The sequence below is a fragment of the Haplochromis burtoni genome, unplaced genomic scaffold, assembly GCF_018398535.1.
Source record: "Haplochromis burtoni strain Fernald_Lab_line unplaced genomic scaffold, NCSU_Asbu1 Contig_82, whole genome shotgun sequence".
Taxonomy (NCBI): domain Eukaryota; kingdom Metazoa; phylum Chordata; class Actinopteri; order Cichliformes; family Cichlidae; genus Haplochromis; species Haplochromis burtoni.
The window spans coordinates 1,684,750-1,705,993 of record NW_024582443.1 but is presented as its reverse complement, the minus strand read 5'-3'; the positions used below and the strand labels follow the sequence as shown (position 1 = coordinate 1,705,993).

The 21,244-nt window shown below is 41.8% G+C and overlaps 1 protein-coding gene across 3 annotated transcripts in view; it reads left to right on the top strand.

Annotated features, from left to right (window-relative positions):
• arap2 (ArfGAP with RhoGAP domain, ankyrin repeat and PH domain 2) overlaps positions 1-21,244 on the top strand; it is a 172,886-nt gene that overhangs the window by 97,287 nt on the left and 54,355 nt on the right. For all 3 annotated transcript variants that reach the window (XM_042222247.1, XM_005925826.3, XM_014334712.2), the window contains exon 15: positions 11,994-12,119. In XM_042222247.1, coding sequence (XP_042078181.1) covers positions 11,994-12,119 — 126 coding nt within the window. The remainder of the gene's footprint in view (positions 1-11,993; positions 12,120-21,244) is intronic.

The following is a 21,244-nucleotide window of genomic DNA, read 5'->3' as shown; positions in this document are numbered from 1 at the left end:
GCGAGCCGGGCTGCTGTTGGCTAAGGCAGGTGAGGGAGACTTTCGCGGGGACTGTAGTTTACATAATGTATGCGCTGCATCTGTGTGCACTTGCCGGCACCGAGCCTGTTAGGGACTCTCTAATTGCTAGCGTGGGTCACCTGGTTACTGTGGCAACGGCCATTACTTGGAGGTGTGCTGGCGAAGCGCGCGAGCGGACGGGCAGATAAATGCGCGCGCATTCTTGCGGCACGCTTCAGACGTACTGTCGATCTGAAACGTGTAGAAAGGCCACGTCTGTGTGCTCATTATGTGCCTGCGAGTTGCAGGGCTTCATCATTAACAGATAGATGTGTATGAACAGAGTTTTCCTGTCTGAATAAACTGAACATCTATTGTGGACAAGCAGGTCCAGGGCCAGGGAGGCTACTGAAAACCAAAAATATGACTCCTGCAGACTGACTCTATTCTTTGGCTGTAACGGAGGGAGCAATCACCACTGCAGCACTTTGGAAATTAGATCTAAATGACAGAGACAAGGAAAGTGCTCCTAAACGTAAAGTTTAGCCAGAACAGAGACCTTAAGGATGACTAAATGTCTCTATATATGTGAAACTGGCAACATGGTACCACAATCTTTTCTTAATATCCTGAAATAGCAGCTCAGTATCCCCTGAAATTACATTTATATTTGACAGTTCTGCAGCCACATGATTTATGTTCAATACCAACTTTCAGTACCAATGTAGGAAGCAGTGTGCCTTTTATTTAGTAAGGCAGAAAGTACAGATGTGGAGGCTGTGGTGGTTAGGTGGCTCTTCGCAGGAGATCAAAGTTTAGATCGTATCTCAGCCCAGCAGTTAGGCTTGGTGTCAATTTGCATACTTCTTGCATCTTGTACTTGATGCAAAATAAACTCACACTTGTGTAGCGTGAGAATTTTAGCCTTAGGCTGTATATAAAAGATGGACATGAGAACAGTTTTTGAATATAAATGCCATCTTCTCAGTATTTTACAATCAGAAGTGAGGAACAAGGACACTGCATATGTTACGGTATGGTTTAATCACAAAGTCTGCTCAACCCAAAAAACTCGAGTGGGTATTATACAAAATAAACATTTTATATGGCTTGAAACTAGTAATCTCAGTGTCCATCTAATGCTACAGTCACACCAGCGAAAACTGTGGTTGGAGATTGCAGCATGATCAGAATTACAGCGACTGTGTGCAGTGAACTTGTGATCTTATTGCCTGTCGGTCTGTTTATCAGTCAGATTGTGATGTAAGTGGGTCAAGCTGGGGATTGAATGCAATCCGTTAGTGACAAATCTGTGAAAATTGCAGATCTGTTGCTGTCGACATACGCAAAAGCAGCTCCTGACATTCACACTTCAACCAGAACCTCATAGATTTAGAAACTCAGAAATTCCTCCAGAAATAGTGACGTCGTTTCTGCAAGATGGAGATTTTACTGCAAAGTGATGTAGACAACCCTGCTTTTATATAGGAATATAACTAGTATATAACCAGTTGAGTCCACTGAGCTGTTACGCTCATTGGAACGGACTGACTCAGATTGATTCCAGTGTTTGTGTTGAGTGTTTATAGATTTAATGGCAAATAAAATTATTTACAATTAAATTCTGCCTGTTCAAGTCAGACTGCCTCGCTGGGAACCACCTGTGCAGTCACTGTGATTGAAGATGCTGCACATTCAACCTCTGGACAACCAGTTGTGGCAGCTATTTGTAGTTGGTCAGAAGGAGGTTGGCAACCTGTGTTATTTTAGTGTGGATGGACTTTTATGTAGGCTTTACGATTTTAGCAGAGCGTGTAGCCTCTCACTGCACACATTGCTCAGTGTTTTCGCAGTGAAGATGACAGCATCCACACACCCATCCATCCATCCATCCATCCACCCATCAATCCATCCATCCACCCATCACCATCCATCCATCACCATCCATCCATCATCCATCCATCATCCATCCATCACCACATCACATCCATCCATCCATCCATCATCCATCCATCATCATCCATCCATCCATCCATCCCACCCATCCATCATCCATCCACCCATCCATCATCATTCATCCACCCATCCATCTCATCCATACCATCCATCCATCCATCCATCCATCCATCCATCCACTTATCCTTTTCAGGGTGCGGGGGGCGCTGAGACTATCTCAGCTGCCATAGGGTGAGAAGCAGTCTACACCCTGGACAGGTCGGCAGTTGCAAATCTAACACAGATATACAACCATTCACACTCACACATTTGGACAATTTAGAATCACCAGTTAACCTAACCCCACTAACTGCATGTCTTTGGACGGTGGGAGGAAGCCGGAGTACCCGGAGAGAACCCACATAGACACACGGAGAACAATAATGCAGAAATATGATGTGAGACGAATTCTAGTTGTTGATTTTTATTTTTTTGAATCATAATCCCAGTTTTTTCCTACCATTGTAGTGAGATCTTAGGTTTATATGGAGCTTTGTATCGTGCATGTGTTTGGTTCTGCTTTTGATTTCAATTTGGCTCACTATGGATGTAGCCAGCGACGCTGCGGGACTGGGACCTCTTTGTGACGATCTGCTGTACATACGCAGTCCGCAGACAGGCTGGAAATGTCAAATAAGTGAGAGACAGACTTGCGTGTTAAGGTAGATTTAGTAAAACGAACTACAGCCACGATCAAACATGTTTTTCATCATGGTTGCACAGGTGCCTACAGGTAGTAAAGAATTCCAAATAAAAGGCTGAGAGAGGAGACTGTCCTGCTGTTTTATGTGATGGAAAGAAAAAGAAATAGTTGTGCTGTGAAAAGATTAAACCTCACCACAAAATGTGTCCGGACTCCCTCTTCTGACATTTTCCTACTGTTGGACGCATTGTCAGATCGCACAAAGCTGCAGAAAGCAGTGTCTGCATTGTTTTTGTGCGTGTGGGCCCCCAGAGTTTGCAGGCAGACTCGTGAAAATTTTGATTAAACAGAAAATGAACTTTTTCATTTGTTGTGTGCAGTGTTATGTCTGGCAGATTCCGGGAACAATTCAATACCCACATGACACCATCCCTACTGTATAGCATGGAGTTGACAGAGGGAGGAATAAAAGGAGAAACACAGCAGCCAATATTGAGGGCAAAACTGAGTTCAGAGCGAGTTTGGAGTTTGAAAAGACCTCAGCCTTACAGTTGAATTTTCCAGCAGGATAACGATTGAACACATGCAAGGACAGATATAGGTATTTTAAGCATTTGCAGAAGCAAACCACTATGTCTGGCTGTGAGCAAATTTCTTTTTTCTGCCCGTTTGCTTATCTTGTAAAACCCAAATTCACATAAAGAGTGACCTTCAGGCCTTTATTCGACCACCACGTCGTGCTGTAAACCAGACAAACGCGGCCTATTTCAAAACTCGCTATCCCCGTGGTGTCAGACTGGAATGAGCCAGCAATAAACAGGCACCCTGAAGAATTCTTTCTCCTAACAACTAAACTCCAAATCGGACTGCCTCTTGGTGTGTGTGTAAAACATCGCCGCTGTCTCCGTTCACAGTGTGAATTGCGCTCCCAGTTTGTGAAAATAAGAATAAGGACAAACCCTCTATTATCCCAGGACGCGGTGAAGCCCCCCAAAAGCCAAAAACCAAAGCTGCAAGCCCCGCTTTTCCCAAAACCGTCTCCACACTCTGCTCCCCCCATGGCGGCTAATTTGTAGCCCCGGTGTTCGGACATCTGCTGATAGCAGATAGCATGGCCACTTCATTAGCTTCCTTTCTCTGCGTGTTTGTAAGGAGGGGGCCTCCACGGACCTCATTCTCATGTTCACACCTGCTCGCCTCAAAGCACCTCGGGACACTGTAGGAGCACGTTCCTGTGCACATTACCATCCCGGATTCTATTAAAAAGCCAATGGTAGCTTTCCGTGGCAGTGTCTCTTCACATTTTAGGAACTCCCCGAGGGCAGCTTCATTGATGCCTCTATTCCTTATAGTCAAAGGCTTTCCTTGGTGATGATTTCTTGTATATTTCTAAGTTCCTGTATAAACTTCATGTCTGGTGTATCTCTACCTCCAAGGAGACCTTTATAGATGAAATTGTTAGATATAATTTATAGCAGCAGTAGTCTGTGTCGAAACCTCTACAGCGATTTAAATCATTCTTGATTGAAAAGTCACATGGGGGTGTTATCGTAATATTGTGTGCCATCTTTTGTGTTTGAAGGGCAGTGCAACTGTATGTCCATCTATAACCCATTAATGCCAGGTATTTTATATTTGATGCTTGAGGTTTTGAGACTTCTACATCTGATGTAGTGGTGCAATATTTAGGCCCATGGCTTAAATAGAAGACATGGAGGACTGTTTTGGCCAATCAAGTCTTGTGAGACCAGGCAGAACATTCAGCATAACAAGCTGTTAGTGTTTATTGCATGTTCTTCTGCATTATTCACCCTCTAAATATAAGACGTGATGTGTGTGGCTGGTCTTATAAGTAAAAGAGGCTGAAAAGAAGGTCCGTGGCGTCTCCAGGCAGAATCTGAGTCACTACGTTTTTACATGGACAGCAAAATCCAACAGTGAGGCATCAGCGGGGAGTGACTCGTGATTTTTGACAGAACACTTGTCAAAAAGAGAAAAGGCTTTGTGGTCACGGCAGATGGTCACCCCTCTCTGAGGGGTTAAAAGGGAGTTTTTCCTTCCCACTGTCGCCAAGTCCTTACTCCTAGGGAGTCATTCATTGACAAATGTTGCTTTGTTGAGCTAGTGAGGACGCTTAGTACCTCACATTTGTTTGGGCGTACCAGTTGCTTATTCTAGTGCAGGTTTCTCTGTTTAGAGTCATGGAGCGAATATCTTCAAATATGTCTTTTGTTGAATGAACAGTCGCTGGTCCATTTTTTTTTTTTGCAGAATTCTGTAGGTAGAAACATTTCTAAGAGATATAAAGGCTATTCATGTAACGTTATTATCTAGCAGGTTATAGGAAATGAAGAGCGCTCGTTCACAAATAGACTGGAATTTCTACAGTCCTCCTTCTAGTCTTACTACCACTCAAAGCCCACATTTAAACATAAGTTCAGACAGTGCTTTAGTCTGTAAAGTCCTTCTTATTCATGGCCAGTTTAGAATCATAAATGATCCTAACTTGCATGTCTGCGTTCATGCTGGAAACGTGTGTAGCCACTGGGAGAACATGCAGACTCTACACAGAAACAACCAAGCCAGAGTTTGAACAAGTAACCTTCTTACCGTGAGGTGACAGTGCCGTAAGACGTCATCAGGGTGAGCCGATCCCAACAAACTAAATGTGGGATGATGTGGGACACGTTAACAATGCTGGGAGGTGGTCAGATATATTATATTTGAATGCATCTTTGGGTTTCAGTAAGGCTATAGCATTAGATAAGCTAACCTTGACTCACAAAATAATAAAAAACCTTCCCATTATGTGCATTAGGTAAAAGTCAGCCTTTAAAATAGCGCATGTCCTGCAGAACCAGTCAAAATAATGGGACACTGTCTCTAGATACAGGACAGGGGAGAAGAAGTGCTGTGCAGTCTCACATACAGAGGGACATCTGGTTTCCCAAAATGTCAATTTTAGAAGGATTTAAGTTGCATGTTGTTCTTTGTTTATTTGACCCCAGTTGAACCAGAGGGTGTCCTGTATCTGGTGCTTGGTACAGAAAGTGTTCAAATGCAGTGTCGTGGCTGCCGTGAGACTAAAGGGAAGATGTCAGAAGACTGAGTCTCAATTATAGAAGACTGCAGTGAAAGAGTGGTTGGTGTCTGCAAAGATTTCAGGTTTCAGATTGGGCTGCAGCTTTCTTACAATTTTTAAAATGACGTGTATTTGATCTTACCGAACAGACAGTGTTTTCACTTAGAGAGTGCATGTTTTTATTCATATTTCCACACCGACTGTGGGCCTAAATTTCATTTAAAGTGATATTAGAAAGGTCTTAAAAAGCATTACGTGTAACTTGTTTAAGCCTGAAAGAGCAATTTGACCGGTTATAGAAATATTAGATAATACAGCTGTTAAAGCAGCTCCTCCAGCAGATAATATAAGTGCAAAGCGTGGCATAAAGAAAAGCCTGCTCTCCTCAGGACTGCAGCACTTCTCTGTAAACGCAAAACCCCTGCCATCTGAACTATTTGTAAAATGCTAAACCCCATAAAAATTGTACAAATGTTGGCTTTAAGCTCACAGTTTTAACGAAACGACTTGCACATCTTGTTGCGTAACACCCGCCCTGCTAGGCATCAGCTAATGCCTACAACTGTGAGCAGAACAATGTAAACATGTAAATAGTGTTTTATGGAGGCTCTTCACTCCACCCAGGAGGCCGTTGTACTGTGAAACCGAGCTGTACAGCAATGCCTCTTACTGTTGGCATCATTCCACTCCTTAAATGACACACCATGGATTTGGAGGCAAAGAAGTTTTATTGTTGTCGCCCTAGCGTCCCTGATGCCCTGAATCTTGCGTCACATTAAAAATTTATCTGGCAGACTTTTCAGTGTGGGTAATAAAAGGCACACTCACACATCCCAACCACACAACACACACACACACACACACACACACACACACACACACATAATATATATACATATATATAACGAGCCATTTCCCAGTTTTTTTTTATATAAATATATATATATTATATATATATAGGTGTATGTATGTATATATCTATGTGTGTGTATATATATAATATATATATATAGAGGGATATATATAGATATATATATATATCTATCTATAGAGACACTAAATCAAAGTCGCGTCTCTATTTCACCCCGTTGTTAGCTTCAATGCAGGACTGGCAGTTTTTTTTTTCTGTCCTTGTTGACATTGTTTATGTTTTCGACCAGTTCCCTCTGACTGTACGCAGGGCAGTAAGAGGGTTAGGAGGTCGCAAAAAGCTGCTCAGTGTTTGGGTAAATTAAGGTGAAGTGTCTGTTTGTGGATGGTTTTAATTTTAAAAGTGTTTGTGTGTGTTTGTGTATGTGTGTGTGAGCATGGCCTCCAGCTATACAGCTCAATAAATACAATAGTTTCTTTTTCTTTAATCCTAAGAATGACTATAAGTTTATACACTGAGGAAACCTCTGGCTCTTTTTATCTTTAGCTGACTTAGGCGTTCCTTTACGCTCTTCCCGCACGTGTTCTGTATTTGTGTTATCGCTTACCTCATTGCTCTGTGCGCGCGCGTTTGTGTAGGTGTGTGCGTGCATGTGTGTGACCGAGCTCCTCTGATTACCCCACTGTCCACTGCTTGTTGGGGACCACTTTGTGACCGTTGCCGTGGGCGACCAGATGGCTAATTGAGCACTCTGTCATGTCACCTCCCTTCACAGGGGACTGAGCCAATCGGCGCAGGCCAGACTTCTCAGCTGCCGCCCCCACAGACATCACAGTCCCATCTTAACAGAGTCCAGCTTTAGGGGCCCAGAGGGGTTGTTTAGAAAGCTCACAAAGGGAGCCTTGTTACAACTGATACCACATCAAGCCACTGGCTTATTTACATTTTGTCAATCTGAATGGTCGACAGTGGAAAATGTGTGCATGTGCGTCCGCGTATGTGTGTGCGTAGACTCACTTCCCTGCAATTTGACTGCGAAAATCATATTCCGTGTATTTATGATGCCGTAATTGGCAGACATATCCTCTGCTAGATTCACAGCTAGATTACAGATGCTGCTAACTAACTTGGCACGGCATTCCTTGGCATCACATCAAAAGTATATTACTTGTTACGAATAGCCAAGAAAAAAGGCCTGTGTCCTGCAGAAATGATGCTGCTGCTGTTGGGATGTTGCTTTATACGAGCTTGGCTGTAAATGGATGAAGGATGACGTGCATTTGTGAGCTGTTTTTCAATGTAATTTTCCCTTGAAGTCTTCATTGATATTTACTTGATAAACTTGGCCAGAATCACAGTTATGTAAAGAAAAAATGCCAAAACTGATGCATGTTTATTAATTAAATCATTGATGGATTATTAATTAGCATTAAAACTTTTTTATACTTCTTATATTTTGTTTTTTTTAATAACTTGCTAAAGATGAATTTGGCTATTGCAGCTGATGTTAGTGCTGAATAATGTAGTAGCTACAAAGGTGATGTAGTTCTTGCCTGTTGACCAACAACAATCCATCCAAGTTCAAATGGAGCATTTGGATTTAATAAGTGGATTTTGTACTGAAGGCTAATTTTTAAACATGCTATTCAGGGTGGGAACTACTTCTTCTTGGACTCTTTTGTGTACCCTATGATGCATCATGGCCCCGAGAACCATAATTACCCATGCGCAATTGTTATATGCGATTCCCAACCCCCTGAGCCACGGTCGCCCTACGAGTCTGCAGGGGTCATAAATGTCGTCATCAGAGGGTGAACATGAGGCTCCGTGCAGACGTTGTGTAGTACGTCTATAAGGACTCTGCACTGCAGAGGCACCGACAACACGTGGTTCCTGCACGCAGACTGCCAAACAGAGTAATAACAACAACTTACTCAACCATGGTGTCTGAGGCTCTCCAGACGGGAGCATAATCCCAGCCTTAATGCAAACTGTATGACGTGAACAAAGCAGCAGCTGCAGAGACTTGCAGGAAAAGGGAGGTTTGATTTCCTACTTCTATAGAAAAATGAACATAGACATTATGACTGAGGGAACACACGAGCATTATTAAGTGGACAAAAATAAGCTGAACGGATATTAAGTCATAATGTTTTTCTTGTTTTGTATTCACCTTTAAGGCAGAGTTTGATCTGTTCTTATATCTCTGTAACATTGGCTAACAGTTTGCTAATAAGATGCTGCAGTAACACAGGCCCAGAGACTCCTCGATGACCCCCTGATAACCGCTCGTCTCCAGGGGGCAAAATGCGTATTCCCTTACCAGTTGCGCGTTTGCTTGCTGTCGCTGCACAAAAACTGGCATATTAGAAGAGGTGTATAGTGCTGCACTAAAAAACCTCTTTGCAATTGGTTTGGTCACCAGCAGATTACCACAGTGTCAGCGTTTCCATGGAAGATGCCAATTAGTCTGTTATTACTCACCAACTATTTGCTATATGGTTGTGAGACTGTGAAGAGAGCAATGAAAACTGCGAATGGACGCACCATTAATTTTCAAAATAAAAGCCGTGGCTTTTGAAACCTATTGGTTTCAGTGGTCTTCAGTGTCACTGTGTTTAGTTTTGTCCACATTTTGCCACGTTTTTATCAATTTTTGCTACCACTTGGTGATCAGGTAGCAATTGTTTGTGAAGGACTTGGCAGCTTCTAAACAAATAACGCGCTACAATAAGAACGCACTACTGACCAAAACATTCGTAAGGTGGTTTTCCTGTCCAGTACCCTGCTTGCAAGTGATTACATCTAGCAATAGCCTAAGTTTGTTTCTTATTCACATTTCTCTGTGTATTTCTAATAGGTTGCTTGTTTGTTTTAATATGAGAAAAACATATTTTTTATGTTTTGATATGTTTTTATGCCTTTAGAACCCTTTGAACCTTTACGTTTGGCATGGATTTGAAATTGCAATATATGTACTGTCCTTATTTGTGTTTGAGTCTATAATTACATTTCAGTTTTTAGAGATTCATGGCTTGTTCTCTTCTTGGTTTCTTTGCACCACTGAAACAATTTTGGACAGTAAAAAAAAATGCTTTCTATAGAGACGTATGATTTTTGCTGTAGTTCTTAAATGCTTTGTAAGTTGGGCTTCTAAATCCTTTTTTATTACGTGCTTACTTGATATTTTACTTCAAAGCAAAGAGTATTAATGCACATTTGAACACAATTAGCTCATCTGACATAATGAAACTACACACATAACGATGTTCAGAATAAGCTTTCTTGTTAAATTAACTGGCTGTTTTTTCGCTGGGGAACGATACGCCATCCTGAGAAGAGGCATTAGTGGTGTTACTAAAGGGTAGAAATGTCACTTCAATCAAAAGTGGTTTCAATTAAAGTTATTTTACCTTGCTTGATGAGGGAGCTGGAGGTAGTGAAGATAAAATCTGTAAGATATTTCCAAGGCTCTGGCAGAAAATTGAACCCCAGAATTGAAGCTAATTGAATTTGAGAATGATAAGGTTGAATGTGGGGAGCTCTTGAAGTTTGCGAGAAAAAGAGAGAAAAATGAGTGACTTCTAATTTTAATGGACAAAGATGAAGCGAGGACACAGTGTAGAAATTATTCGGGGTTTTTTAACAGATACAGCACGTGGAGGACTCTGCCACGAAGTGCTCTCACAATGCTGCGTCTTTGACTTTGTCACATGGTCACTCTCTTTCAATGTCATGAATAAATAAACACCAACTTGTATAATCACTTTTTATGCTGCTTGTGAAAAAAAATAAGATAATACTGTGCTGCTTTATTGATGCCCACGGGAAAATGCTTTCCATATGTAGGTCAGTGCACGAGTTCAAGAACAGCAATTGTGAAGCCAGTGGGGATTCATTGTCTTGCTTATGGGTCCTTCAGTAGTGTGAAAGCCTCCCAGAGCTGGATCGGGGATTCAGATATTCGACTTGAAGGACAGACTTTTCAGTCAGGTATTTTATACGGATGACACTGGGAGAGAAAGCTCGAATCACGCGTGGGATTGGTGTTATTTTAATCTAAAACACTTTCCACATCCCAAATCTGAACAGCAAAATGAGATCTCAGCAGTGATTGGCATGCACTGGAGGCTGGTGTTAGGGGATCTGTTAGAATATCAGCTAATGCAAGCAGTGATTGTCATGTTAGCGTGTGTAGTGGAGCCACTGTACTATGGTTAGAGGGCAGACGCATCACCTTGTTGCCCCTTTCAGCAAATGTTCTTTGCAAGTGAATTATTTACTGAGTGGAATTCTACAGGAGAGAGATCACAAAGTTATTGAATACAGTATAAAAAATTACCCCAGAAAACAGCTTTGGGTGCACTCGGTTATTTTCCCATTGCCGATAACTTAGTCTATTTATGTGATTTTGCATATCGTATGATTGTTAAACCAATTTAAATGCTCACTTATTACGTTAAAACAATTCTTAAAAGCTGCAGTAGGCAGAGATCTAGAAAAGCTGAACCAACCGAAAGCACCACTGGACAGGAAATGGCATTTGCACTACAAATTAGGCCACACTCTCACTGGGCCACACTAGAGACTGGTTCGCGACCCACTGTAAACCTTTCCCTGACCGGTTGGTGAGTGGTTGCTGGAGGTTGCTGGCTATTGGTAGATAAATTTGTTTGCAAAGAGGTATACAGTGGTCTACCAAAAAACCTCCTTGCAACTGGGTTGGTTGCTAGTGGATTTCTGCAGTTAGCCATAGTGTGCATATGTCAACTACTAACCAAAAATGGGGAACAGTCGCCTCAAAGTAAGCTTTTAAAATTTGTTGACTCCAGCGGTAAGTGAAAAGTTTTGTTCAAAGGGGAACATTTCCCATTTCTGGACTGTCCTGCACTTCTTGCAGTTTAACCACCACTTGGCAAGTGGTTGGAGAATGTTTGGCATTTTGCATGCAGAATACAGACAACCACGGCAACTTGCTAGTGATCAAAGCAATTACTAGGTTTTTGGTGCAGCGATATATATCTTTGTGACCAATTGTACTGGCTGAATACCAGCAACCTACAACAACCAGGAGTTCAAACCCTAATCTCTCAGGTGAAAATGTCATTGGCTTTACTCCATTGCACCACAGCTTCTTACTTAATACTTCATCCCTCTGGGCCTCTACTTCACCTGATCTGATCTCTCTCCGGATACTTGAATAAAAGTAATAAGTAATTTTTTTTTTTTCTCCAATGTTGCTTAAAAAATCTGATTACTCCAGCTTTAATTTTGCTTTGCATCCCTTGAGAAAAAGGTAACATAAATGGCAGTAAAGGAATGAATGAATAGACGGGTGCCATTACATTCTTTGAGGAAAACCATTTCTTTGCTCATGTGTTCCTCCTCTGCTTCCCTTGTAGCTTTCCCTCGACTGGACCAATGGTCAGAGAACGCCTGCCTGCCTGAGGCTTCCATCTTCATGGACGGTTTCCTCTACATCTCATCTTCATCTACCAAGGCGACGTTGGACCGTCGCGGTAGGGATGGTGAGTCAAAATGGCACTTTTGCAAATCACAGGCAAGTCCAATCCATCCATCAGTCCATTTGTAAGCAATATAAGCTGCATGTTTGTCAGAGGTCTCCTCCAGTTAAGCGCTGATCGATCAATCAGTGTCAGTCTGTCAGCTGTCAAACTGCCAATCGTTTAATCTGTACAGCAAGCAGTCACAGTCACAACGATCAATGAATTTGTCTTTCAAACGAGTTCTTCCTCATCCTCTGGGAGGTCTTGTCAGACACAAGTATGTTAGATGAATCATCAGTGAATGCACTACGGAAGCACGGAGCAAATCTGACAAAAAACGACAACAAAAAAACTAATTAAAGAAAGAATTTTAGCACAAATCCGTTGGAAATGTACCTGAGATGCCTTCTCCAAAACTTCAAATTTCTCTTTCTTTTGTCTTCCAAGCGAGTTTAAAACTTTTAATCAGCTTCCATTTCTCACCCAACTCATCAGCTGCTGCTGAACCTCCTGCTCTGCAGTGGTCCCACTTCTCCAAACAGCTGGAGCATTTCTAGGGCCCATGGGTAATTAGGAGAAGGAGCCAGCTTTGGGTAATGCCTCTGGGGAAGGGGGTTATTGGGAAGGTGGAGGAGTGGGACGAGGGATGGGGAGAAACACTACCTGCCACTTGAATGAGCTAAATCTCCTTCATGTTCAGCATGATCTACCTCCATTTCCATTATCCCACACATGCACTGCTCTCATTGGCGGTTGTACATGCTGGTTAATGAACAGGGCTGAGGTCTGGGGAAATTGCCTCTTAGAGAAAATTGTGGAAAATTTAGCCGAGTATCTCTCGAAAAATCTCATTATCCGCACAAATGAAATTCATTTTCATTTCATTTGTTAAAGGATAATTCCAGTGTAATGCAACTTGACTCTTAATTTCATAGTTTTTGGCCAAAATTTGTATTAGCCATAATAACGTGGTTACTCACCGAGGAAATTGGGAACAAGGTGATTTCATTGCAAAAGAAAAAAGCTCGACAAGAAACCAGAATGATCAAATGACCAGTTTTGAAGTGTATCTGAAAGGGAAAAAAAAAGTCAGCTTAATTCATTTTTTTATATTCTGGTCATGTTGTATCAACAGAATGAAACTAGAAAAACTGAATTTACAAATTATTATTATTTTTTATTCATGCCTTGTTCTTCATGTTTTTCATTAAGATAGAAATGAAAGCAAATGAAATGGTTAAATGTTATTCTGTAACGCTATAGAGCAGGGACGGCAAACTTGTTCTGCAGGTTTTAGCACACCTGAATCAAATGATTAGTTCATTACCAGGCCTCTGGAGAACTTCAAGACATGCTGAGGAGGTCATTTAGCAATTTAAATGAGCTGTGTTGGATCAAGGACACATCTAAAACCTGCAGGACACTGGCCCTCGAGGCCTGGAGTTCCCCCACCCCTGCTATAGAGCCTTCTACGCATTACACATAAGGCCATGTCCACACTAATACATTTTCGTTTGAAAACGCATCTTTTTCTCTCCGTTTTGGCCCTCCGTCCACACTGAGACGGCGTTTTCACTCAAGGAAAATGCAGCGTTTTGAAAACGCTCTCCAAAGCAGATACATTTGAAAACGCAGTTTTCGCCTCGCAGTGTGGACAGCGAACCCGGAGCCTTTTCGAAAACGATGACACATTTTAGTCATGTGATGCAGTCATGTGACCAATTAAACTAAGATAGCAGAGGGCATTATACAGCAGTTGTTTTGTTTGCTCTGAATCTTGACAGCCTTGTTAAAGATTAATATCAGTCTGTACATGCGTCAGATAGCTTTTCTTCAAATTCTTTAATTCCCACTCGCTTTTGCAACTTTGTACTTTTGTGTTACTCGCAGCAACAACTCCACCTCATTGTTAGTCAATTTAAAAAACTCTGTGCTTTTCCTCGACATTTTGCTGCGACGTTTCAAAGAGCCGGAAAGTAAATAAACGGCAGACAGAAATGAGGCAGGTAAATGCGCAGTACTGGAATGTAAGTGTTTTCGGACATTTCAATGTGGACGCACAACTCTGTGAAAACGACTGAAAACGATAGGGTGGATGCGGAAAACACTGTTTTCAAATTTATCCTAGCTAGTGTGGACGTAGCCTAAATTAGCTGCTCAGCTATGGATATGCGTGCTATGAGGCTCCCGGTGCACAGTTTCTGTGCTGATGTTAATGCCAGACGAGGTTTGGAAAGAAGGTGGAGCAGTAGCTACTGTTACTCATTGTGCACCTCAGGAGTTGGTGAGCACATCTACATTCACAATAAATGACCTACCAGAATAGGTCATTACTGAATGTCGGTGGACCTGTATCAAATGAAAATATAAAATGTTAAGTTGTTGTAATAACAAGATAATTTTTAAACTGCATTGTACTGTCATCTTAGTAAGAAGTCATAAATAACCACCCCAAGCTGTTTAATATTGTCTGGTGTTGTTTACGTGAATGTTTTGCCAAAAAATACACTGATGTGTCTGCAGAGCAGTGAGAGCGGCTCTAGACTGTAGTGGTTAACACGTTGGCTTGGTAAGCAAAAGGTTACTGGCTCGATCTACCCGCTGTAGCCATCTTGAAAGTAACTTTAGTTAAGTATATCTTAAGGTTACAGTCTCTGCTCGAGGCCATACCACCCTGAGCATGCCCAATGGTTGGTACTTGGATGGTCGCTTGCCTGGGAATCTTGTGGCAGCTGTGGCTCAGGATGTAGAGCCGGTCATCTATCCAGCCTGCTCCAGTCTACATGCTGAAGTATCCTTGGACGTACTTTGACATGAACGCAGAGTTGCCTCTGATGTATCCATCGGAGGTTGTGTGTGTGCGAATATTAGATGAGGTGCTTGGATATAGAAAAAAAAGCACTTGTATGAATGTGACTGAGAGGCTTGTAGTAAAAAAAGCGCTTTGAGTGCTCTGTTAGCGTAGAAAAATACTATATAGTTACCACTCCATTTACCATCTTGTATCCTAATATAAAAGCCGAGATGGAACGTGAGGACATGGGCTGTTGTTCCACATACAGCGGGTGTTTCAGACAGAGTACTACAGGTGCCCATTTTTGTTGGTCACTGTCGTGCATTTTATACCACTTGCAGTCGCCGCGCCATCTCCTCAGATAAGTGCTTGTGATATTTCCTCCAATAAATACCTTGTTATTTCATCAATTATAGAAAACCACGCAGACACGGCTTTTGTGCTTTAATGGTGCTTTAACTGCAGCTGCTGAAAAATTCAGAGGGGTTGGGTTCAAAACTCGGTGTGTTCCAACTTCTTCAATCACAAGGAAACGCTGTCAGGACTTTGCCAGCGCAGAGGGGTGAGGTATTTTTGAATGTGCTCTCCTGGATGTCTTTTGCTCGCAGGCTAATGGTTTGATGGTCTATAGATGCACCAAAGTCCTTAATAATTCATACAGTAGCTTGTGCTCATGGCTTAATAAAAGCACTCTGCCACAGTGTCTTAAACTTCACCTTCTTTTTTTGGCTTGGAGAGAGCTCTAGTGAGCTGTTGTGCTTCCACTGATGGGAACTAGTACGTGTAAATTAATTTGGCAAGCAGTTTTGGTAATGCCTTTGAAAAGGTGGCTGGGGGGCGAGGACCAGTGTGCTGGCCCACAGTAATGAAATAAAATACAACGCCTGCTTTGCATTTGGCAGCATGTTAAGTCAAGACACTGCTGCTAATATAGATTAGGGTTAGAAAAACAAATTTCCTTGTTTAATTTAACAGCGCTCCACCGTCCTCGGCAGCGTGGCACCACTTTACCTCCCGCTTCCTGTTGTGTTTGAGCTCGGCTTCATATCCGGTTTGTACAGTTGATTCCAGCGTCAATTAAGTCCTCCCCCTTCGAACGGGCCGAGCGGTGACTCATGCTACTCCCACACTGAAGAGCGTGCACTTCTCCGTGTGCGCTCGTGTGAGTCCTTTGAGGGGAAAGCGAGACAGTTAGTGTCTGAAATGGTGAGTGGCAGCAAGGAAATGGCATCCTCAATTTTGTTTGATTAGTTTTGTCTTTTCCCTCATCAGCAGTGCTCTGTTTTTTTCCCTTTCCCCAGCAACACTAGCTCAGAAGAGAAGAGAGAAGAGACAGATGTGGAATTACATTTTACTGAGGACAGAAATCTGTGTGGACAATTCAGTTACTTGCAGCTACAAAGTTAGAGTCGGGTTTTTGATAGTGAACCAAATCTTCTTTGTGGTTTATGGTAAAAATTAGCTTTCAAAGACTGCTTAAATAATTACAATTTCTAAGTAGTCACATTTATACTGCTCTGTTTTTATTTCACGAGCACTAGACAAAGCCCATTGAAACAATTTGTCTTAATCTAATGTACTTTTTGGGGTGTCTGTGTTTATGTAACCGCGCCTCCTGCCTAAATGAGTAAGCAGTGCTGTTGCTAAAGCCAGAAATACATGGCAGATAGTGTGTATTTTTTTCCCTTTATCTTATGCCATATCTGTCCATTCCTCCCTGTAATGAAGTGGGCTGTAATTCTGGCACAGACAGATCGTTCAGATCCCTTCAGTTTCTCGATTTCCATTTCCAGCCCCCCTGACAAGCTGTCCAGCAGATGTCTTCATCACAGATATTTTAGTCTGATGGCAAGATAGACAGAAGATTGGTGGAAGGGGTAGAGGTGGGAGAGTGAGCGAGGGAAGAGGTTGATTCAGTGGAAGAGGGGCACAGCCGGCTATTTCGATGCATACTGAAATGGGTGCCTGCGCCGCGTCGATAAAAAGTTTCGGGAGACTTTTTGGGTAAATCTGGGCGAGCGCGGTTAAAAATAAAACTTGATACACATTCAGAGTTAAAACTTTTGAGTAAACTTGTTATTCTATAAATGTGGCCCATTCAGTCAATGAACAATAAGACAGTTTAAATGCCACATTGACTGGCTGATTTGTCTAATCAGCCTGCTCATCGTGCGCTCTTGGAGCATTTAGCACATTTCACAAATTGCTGTAGTGAGAGAGGTGAAGGGAAAAGGAGCAGCAAAAGGAGAAACTGAGGTTCCACATAGTAGATTTCCTCTGGAAAACACTATGCGGGGAGAGCTTTTAGTGTATAAGCTAATTGGCCCAATTTAGCGGGTGCAGGCTTGTACCACGCTTGGCTTCCGCTAGGCGTTGTCTCTGGCGGCTGGTTGTGGACTCCTGCGGAGAACGGCTGGGCCGCAGGGCCGTTGCTGTGTGTGGGGAACAGCTGGCAATGGACGCAGCTGCTTGATTGTAAATCAAGCACCATTGTTCCTGCTATTGCGCTGGTGCTTGTGTGGAAGCTAGTGGTATCCCACCCGCTAAGGAAATGCCGAACCACAAACAAAGAGGGAAGATAGATGCACATGATTGGGTGATGTGCAGATATTTGACAAAGCTAGTTTCCTGGGGGAATATCTTCAAGGGATCCAAAGGCATTCACTGCTGTGTTAGGAAGTAACTTGTGCCACACATTTTTAACACAGTTGCATTCAAGTGATTGAAACTCATTGTAGTTATTTACAGAGACCATGCCAGTATGGCACTGAAATGGCAGCATCACATGTCCTGCATCTAGAGTACAGCTTCCTTGCCTGGTTTTATAGATATTCTTCTACTTCGTGTGTCTTCTGTCTTATCCATAAGCCATCAAATCAAACATTCATTCCCAATTCAAGCCCGAAGAAGATCAGTAGTGATGTCTCCAATTAGATTTTTTAAATTCTTGACTTGTGACACCTTGTGGCTGCCCCCCTTTCTATGATCTCCTCGACGTGTTAAGGCTGTATGTGAGAATCTGTACCTGTGGTTTTGCTGCCCATTATTAGGATAATTCTTCTAAAAGTGGTAGAGTAGGGAGCCCACTCATGTGTCCACTCTGATTAGACTCAGGATCCCACAGCAATTTGCTTCCTGGATTCACAGTGGGACTTTTAGTGTCTTTGTCCTTGGACGAAGAGGAAATTAAAAATGTTTTCTTTTTGTCCTCGGCATAGATGGAAGGTTTTGAAGATGTCTGTTCAGGGAGATTGGATCTAGATGCCACAAATGGCAGCGTCGCAATGATATCCATTAATATTCCTAATATCCAGGTCCGCTCGTTTGCATATTTCAAAGGCATTGTAACTTTTTATGACCTTGATGAGAGGTTTTGGACCTCTCTGGCATGTTAACCTTCAATAAAAAAATCAATATCTAAGAGTTATTTTAAACAAAAAAAGCTCACCATTTTGAGCTTTATTTGTTCACGGTCTACTATTTCAGCTACAGGAGTAAAATAAAACCACTATTATTTGATTGTTTTGGCTGCCCAGATCAAGTTTTCATTTTCCTGGAAGATTAGCTAGAATTGCATAGTGAAAACAAGGCTTTAAGCAACCAATCCAAACACTCATTTTGTCATTATTCTATAGCCAATTCATTGCACAACCAACATTTACTTTGTTATCATGCCTTGATGGCTGCCTGTTGTCAGTTTAATATGTTTTAAATGTGTAGTTGTTATGGGGGATTATAATGAGACTTCTGCAGCAATACCAAATGAATAGTATAAAATATATATGCATTAGTTATGGAAAAATGGGTAAACACACCTTACGGCAGCTGTAAATTTGTAATCGCGCGCAGTTTCTTATACTTTATAGTACTGTGTTTGTGTCTTGAGCCACCCATCATCTCTTTATATTCTCGCCAAAATGGGAAATTTGTGCAGCAATTTCTTGGGAAATGTGCAAACATGCATATATAAATATATCATATAAGGGAAACTAGAGTTTGTACAATTCAAACGAGCTTGTCGATGAGCTTCAACACAGCCTGAGCTCTTATGCAAGCTTCCGTGTCATTTCTTACAAGAAAGTTTGAAGGACTTTCAAAAATCGTATTTATTTTATGTTTTTTCTATCCAGCTATGCTGAATGTACTTTTCTGTGTTCATATTTCCATCAATTTTGACAAGATCTCCAACGCCAGTGGCTTAAACGCAGGCCAACCGTGACAGAGCCTCCACCGTGTTTTACAGATGGCTGTAGGTGCTTACTGTTGTACAGCTCTGCTGACCTCCTCTGTACATATAAATATGATCTAAACCAAAGTTTAAAAGTTGGTTTCATACCTCTATGAGACCTGTTGCTGCTGATTTTCGGCACACGTTTTATATAGCTTGGCATACCTCAGGCATACCTCTCCCTGTTTCCCTTCTTTAACAATGGCTTCTTGACAGCCAGCCTTCCACTGAGAACCGTTCTGATGAGGCTTCAGTGAACAGTAGACGAATCAACCGAGGGGCCAGATGCCTGTCTCACATCCTGTGTCAGGTCTTTGCTCGAATATTTTCCTATTTCTTAAGGACATGACTTTCATATACTATTCAACTGCTGCAGATTGTTTTCAGGCCTTGGACTTCTGCTTTTGTCTTCCACTTGGAGGTGACACAGCACGCCATGCTGAGATATGTCAAGTTTTCACCAACAGCTCTTTTGCAATCCCTTCTTAATGCAAAATACTGTTTTATGCCTCTCAAACTGTTATCTGTAGTATTTTCATAAATTCATCTAAAGAAATACGAATGTGGGAATTATACTTGCACAATGAAAATAAAGGGCGATTCTATTCCATGTGTTTTTGCAACGGGCTGCTAGTAACATAGTGCCTAAATCGTCTGTTGTGTGTAGACACAATGCCGGTTCATCCCTTGAGTTATGAGTTGTTTTATGCTTGAATGATTCACAGGTCAGTGTTAAGCAAGACTGAGTGAAAAAGGAGCTGAAACTTTAAAAACCTTCAGAAAGCCTAAAGAACTCTTACTGTAGACCATGTTCAAAAATTACAACAAAGTCTGACTCCGTGGAAGCAAAATCTAGAGAAATGAGAGGATATTTAAGACGTTCAAGGTGCTGTATGGAGTGTCCACGTGAACGCTTACCCTCTGTCGAGGCCCAGATTCCCAGGTTTAGGAGCAATTCCTATATGGAAGAGATATGCTATTCTTTTACTGGTTTTCACATGTCAGCATCTCCTCCTGTAACCTTGTCCGTTAAGCCTGCAACACAAAGAAGATTTAAAAAAACAAACAAACCCATTTCTTGTTTGATGATCAAATTTTTTTTTGTTTTGACAATTTGAAGTTTTTCCTTCGTAAAGACATTTAACCAAAAAAAACAAAACAAAACCTGAACGTCTGCACTAAATTTGTAATTGGACTGAACGACATTCAGCAGATGTCGAGACATTGAATGTGAACCCCAAATGTCAGCCTGGTGATTGTGGCGTAAAATTTGACGGGAATCTGCAAATTCATGAGAGTTCAGCCTGTTCAACAAAGTTCCAGGGGGCAAAAGTGAAGTGAGGGTGATTTAAAAAATAATGCCATGAAAACTTGTTTATTTATTAGTTAGCCTCATGTAAAATGCAGTAAACTGAACCGTGACAGCACCAAATAGGTACCACCTTTGCCTTTTAAACAACACCAGATCCTCCTGGGTATATTTTATACATATACTGTATCTTACAGATAACAACATTAACTTACTGAGCAGTATGATTTATAAGAGCAGCACAGTACTGCGTGCCATGTTTAGTAGTGCTTTCGTCCATACATGACCTAAACTCCCACATAACCACCACATGAACCATTACAAAGACACTTAAAAAAAAAAAAATTACCAACATGCCACGTTCCTGCGAGCTCATGATGGCACCTGACTTCAGTTCAGAAAACAAGTGTGCCTTTTAAGAGGATGATTGTGCTAAAGGTTTCACGTGGTACAAAGGAAACTTTTCGGCTAATAAGCTATTAGGGACAGGACAGAGAGAAGGAAGGGCGAAATTACAGAGGCAGTGTAGCACGAAACAACGACTTAGCTATTCTCTGTTAAGAAATGATGGACATGACATTTTCTGCAAAACCTTAGTGATTCAGGGACACATTTGAAGCGAAAGTGAAGTGCATGGCAATCTTTTCCGTCACCAAGACAACACTGTGTCCTGTCAGATAGATTGGACTGGTAATGGCTTTAAATACCAGAGTGTCTCTGTTTCTCTCTGTCCTCCCAGCCTCTCCCTCTGTATGTGTCTCTGTATATGTATATACGTGTGTGTGTGTGTGTGTGTGTGTGTGTGTGTGTGTGTG